The 5150-nt window shown below is 36.8% G+C and overlaps 1 protein-coding gene across 1 annotated transcript; it reads right to left on the reverse strand.

Moving 5' to 3' along the window:
- Positions 1–656: 656 nt before the first annotated feature.
- On the reverse strand, positions 657–2282 carry LOC133284947 (uncharacterized). The gene has a single exon (XM_061482087.1). It carries the CDS (start codon positions 2280–2282, stop codon positions 657–659), a length of 1626 nt encoding a protein of 541 aa, XP_061338071.1.
- Positions 2283–5150: the final 2868 nt, after the last annotated feature.

The following is a 5150-nucleotide window of genomic DNA, read 5'->3' on the forward strand; positions in this document are numbered from 1 at the left end:
GCAGAGATTAGGGAATAAATTGTACCTGGTTGTTCCCCCTCATGTCTTCGAGACAATGAATCTGCCACTGTATTGGCTGCCCCTGGTTTGTATTCGATTGTAAAGTCATACCCCATCAATTTGCATGCGTACTTTTGTTGTTCTACAGTCTGAACTGTTTGTGTTAACAACTCCTTCAAACTACGGTGATCTGTTCTTATGATAAACTTAGATCCCAAGAGATAATGTCTCCATTTCTTCACAGCCTCTGTCACTGCAAATAATTCCCTGACATATGTTGAGGCTGCACTCATTCTTGGACCAAGTTTCTTGCTAAAGAAAGCAATTGGCCGATTATACTGTTGAAGGACAGCTCCTATGCCCAAGGATGATGCATCTGTATCAACCACAAATGGAACAGAAAAGTCAGGTAAGATTAAAACTGGGGTCTGTGACATGGTTTTCTTTAATTCTTCAAACGAAATCTCAACCTTCTCACTCCACAGAAATGAGTCTCCCTTTAACAAATCAGTCAAAGGGGAAGCTATAACTGCATACTGTTTAATAAACCTCCTATAATATCCTGTGAGTCCAATAAATCCCCTCAATTGCTTCACATTTCTTGGTCTTGGCCATTGTAGCATAGCCTCAATTTTTCTGGGATCTGCCTTAACTCCCTATCCAGAAACCAAATGACCAAGGTAATCGATTTCTTCCAATGCAAATCCACATTTGCTAAGCTTCACTCTGAACTGGTTCTCTTGCAAACAGCCCAGGGCCACAGAAAGGTGTTCATAGTGCTCTTCTATAGACCTACTGTAAATCAAGATATCATCAAAGAATACCGTAATAAACTTCCGAAGGAAAGGCTTAAACATATGGTTCATAGCCGCTTGGAAGGTGGAAGGAGCATTAGTCAACCCAAAGGGCATGACTAGAAACTCATAATGACCTTCATGAGTTCGGAAGGTTGTTTTGAGAGTGTCTTCTGGTCTCAACAAAATCTGATGATATCCACTGCGCAAATCCAACTTGCTAAATACCCTTGCCCCATTCAACTCATCCAATAGCTCGTCGATAGTGGGGATTGGAAAACGATCCCTGATTGTAATTTTATTCAACGCACGATAATTAATACACATTCTCCAAGAGTCATATTGCTTCCTCACCAACAAAACAGGAGATGAAAAAGGACTCCTACTCTCCTTAATTAAACCAGAAGCTAACAAGTCTGACACTTGCTTCTCAATCTCCCCTTTCTGGTGATGAGCATACCTGTACGGTCTTACACTGACAGGTTTAGCTCCCTCAATTAAATGGATGGCATGATCACAACCCCTGGTTGGTGGCAGCCCTTGGGGTAACTGGAAGACAGGATGGAAACGCACCAAAATGTTCCATATAGCAACAGGTACCTTCGGTTTCCACTCCATCAGTTCAGGCACTATCCCAGTTGCATTATCACCTTGCATGTAGTAACATTGCTGGTCAGGTGGTCCCTTGGCTTCACCAAACCCTTCTCCTTTTAAAATTACTCTACCATCCCTGGTCATAAACTCCATCGTCAATTCTGCATAATCGTGAATGACTCGGCCCAAACTACTCAGCCAAGAAATTCCCAATATCACACCCAAGTTGGATAATTCAATTACCCAAAGATCAACAGCAAAGGCATATCCTTGAATCTGTAAAGGAACAGATAAACACTTCCTGTCACATGTTAAAAACTCCCCATTCCCTAAGAATACACGCATCTTAGGGACCTTCACTGTTGGCAATCCAATGCTGTCCACCAATTGTTTTTGTATAAAATTGTGGGAACTTCCCGAATCTACAAGAATGGCCACTAACCTGCTTCTAAAGTGCACACGAAACTGAAGTGCTCTAGGATTACTTTCACCCTCAAGGGAATGCAAGGCAGCTTCATTAGAATCCTCATGAGTTGCATCTGTTTTCCACACAATTTGCTCCTCCGCAACTTCATCAGTCATTGACTCTTCAGGTTCCCCAACCAGAAGGAAGAGCTTGCCCTTGCAACGATGTCGTGGTGTCCACTTTTCATCACAAGTGTAACAAATTCCCAAATCCCTCTTTTTTTGTAAATCTTCATGAGAAAAACGCCTAGCCGGTGCTGTTGAAGGAAACGCTGGCACTACAGGCTTCTGACTTGAACCACTTGATTGGAGTGGTTGTGGATACTCCACAGAATAAGAACCCTTCGAAAAATTCTTCTTAAACCCACTCGATGAGAAGGATGAGCGCAATTCCACAAAATGAGCATCATATGTGATCGCTAGTTGCATGGCCTGATGCAATGAGGTTGGAGAATGCAACTAAATAGCCCTCCTCTTAAACCCACTCTCAATGAAAGCACCAATGATAAGGGACGCGAACCCCTTCAATGGAAATCAATTGGGAAAACAGTGGAAATCAGGGAAAAACAAGAGAACAAATCTGAATCTATTTCTTTGAATGAATACTTCTGGTTTTTTGACTCACATTATAATACCCTGATCCCAATACACCCATCGTTCCCCTCTTAAGCCACGTAGGCAAACTTACAAATTAACAACAACTCATCAACATAGTCATTTAGCTAATGGGCCTAGTAAGCACAAAAGTCCTTGGCCCAAGAAGGGGCCCCTGCTACTCTCCTTGACTTGGGCTCCTGATCCACTGTTGTATCAGTTTATGGAAGAAATATCAAAAATTAAGAGGACGACACGATTTTCGAAAAAAAAAATCTATCATTGACGGTAATAGGTCTATCGGGTAGGCATAAATTAGGATTTGTTTCTCGTTAGGCTCTTGATATCATGTTGAATGGAAAAGAAACAAGAATCATATGAGTAAACTACATGCTTTAGAGAGTAAACTACATGCTTTAGATGAGTGGCAGAGACACTATTATATAACTAAGTAAAAGAGGATATACATGAGAATTAGACGAAGTAGGACTTTATCTCAGACACTAGGCTACTCTATATACTATATTTTCAACAGAGTTATTGTTATTTTCTCAAATCCGGATAAAACCCTTTTTTATCCCATATGTTAACACGATATGCATTTTAATTGTCGGGTCAACGGGTAGATCAAGACGAGTTTTGCCAACCCCTACGGCAGTTGCTTAAGTGATATGAAATTTTTGTGATATAATGAGATTGTGGATTCAACCTCAGATCAGGCCCACTGCACCTGTGGAGAACGCAAGTATACACACGAGATGTTTTAAATTAGGGTAATACTTTTTTTATGTTGCATAAGAGAATTATTATCTCCTACCCAAACAATAAAAGGTGAGAGAAATATTTTTTGTGGGACCCAATTAAAAAAATATGAGTGTAGGAGATAATATTTTTTTTATGCAATATAAGAAAAATATTACCCTTTAAATTATATGTACATCAACACCAAAGTATTTAATAACTTTATATGTATTTATTGAAAAAAACACTTCTCATGATGCATGAGAAGTGTTTTCTTATGTTATGATCATTCGATTTACGTGTAATTTTTTTTTTCTTTTTAATAAATATAGGACTCATTACTAGAGTCACAATATGAAAAAATAATTTTCAAATAATATGAAAAAATCAAAGCCCATATTTATTTATTTATTTATTTATACCAAGACCCTTTCTTTGTTCCCCATGTTTTACATGTTTTAAACTGTTTTCGATCAAATCACTTGCTCTGAAAGATGGAATAATTAAAGGGTTTTGTATCTATAATTTAACATGACCACAACAATTTTCTTACATACACACAACATTTTGTGGGACCCACAATTTTTGAAACCAAAAAAAAAAAAAAAAAACTCTAGCACGCAAAACGAATCTCTATAACATAACACAATCACTTTTCCTACAACATAACTCTTATTAAACCCATAATTAAAATATGAAAGTTCGGATGGTTTCAGTTTTGTCAATTCTTCCGCGCAATAAGAGATGTTGATGAGCTTGAGCTTAAGAGAGAACAGATAATAGTGGATGCGTACTTCACTGACACCAATATTGCTATGCTCTATATATTAAAAGGATAGATAGGAACAAGCATGTGCTGTCCCCTCCCAGCCATTCTTTTGTGGAGAACATTATGGGCTGTGGTCACGTAGTCCTATCAGACAGGACCATTTCCATTCTCCAATGCCAATAACAAATCGACGCCTATATAACCCCACGACTAAATTTGGTGCATTGGTTTCACAAAATTTAGAATGTTTGATCTGTCACAAACTCAACTATGATATTTATCCTTCCGTCAATATAAATTATCTCACATGTTATTTAATATAATTATACTATATAGGACGATTCTAATTATATAAGGATAAATTAATAATGATAAGAGAAGAGAAAAAAAATATTAGGATAAGAAATTATAATATTATTATTTTTAATTTGTATATTGATGATTAAGATCCCTCATATAATATTGTTATATTAAATAATAAATGAGAAAATTAATTTTTCTCATATTAAATAACACATGAGAGAGTTAATTTTTCTTATATTAAATAACACATGAGAGAATATAATTCTCTTATTTTATGACAGAGTCAACTCTTCATTTTATGACAATCAGTCAAGTCTTTTGACTAGGTTAATCAATTAGCTATGATTTAAGAAGATTGTGCTTATTCCCATCACTCATGAGATAAGATGTCAGGCATTATGTTGGGTCAATAATAGCTTTCAATCCATAACTCCATTCTTTGTTGGGGCAAAGCATCACAACAGCAGTTTATTAAATAAATATGTTCAGTGAAAGAAAACGGGTTGTAATTTAATGTGCTCGATTTGTGGTATGCTAGATTAAACGGAGGTTCAATCCAATAATAGCCCAAAGGTTTAAAGACAGAGAATTAACCAGTAAGGAAATACATATATAACACGTGCATGCAATTCCGGGAGTGCGCAACTAAGCTTGCAGCAATAGATGACTCATAAGCATTCTTAATAACTAACAACTAAAGGACAGATATGAGATTCTGACCATGTCTAGACATTATAATTCACTAAGAGGTATCCTATGGACTAGACAGGTTGACAAAATCACCATAATCTATTCATTATAGAGATTCGTCATATTAAGGCAGCATATAATAAGACAACAAGCATATCATACCACTATTATAAAAGAGAGGTTCAAAATCTAAATATGAT

This window comes from Gastrolobium bilobum, unplaced genomic scaffold (genome assembly GCF_033153095.1).
Source record: "Gastrolobium bilobum isolate Gb01-03AN ecotype WA unplaced genomic scaffold, APGP_CSIRO_Gbil_v1 utg28667, whole genome shotgun sequence".
Lineage (NCBI taxonomy): Eukaryota > Viridiplantae > Streptophyta > Magnoliopsida > Fabales > Fabaceae > Gastrolobium > Gastrolobium bilobum.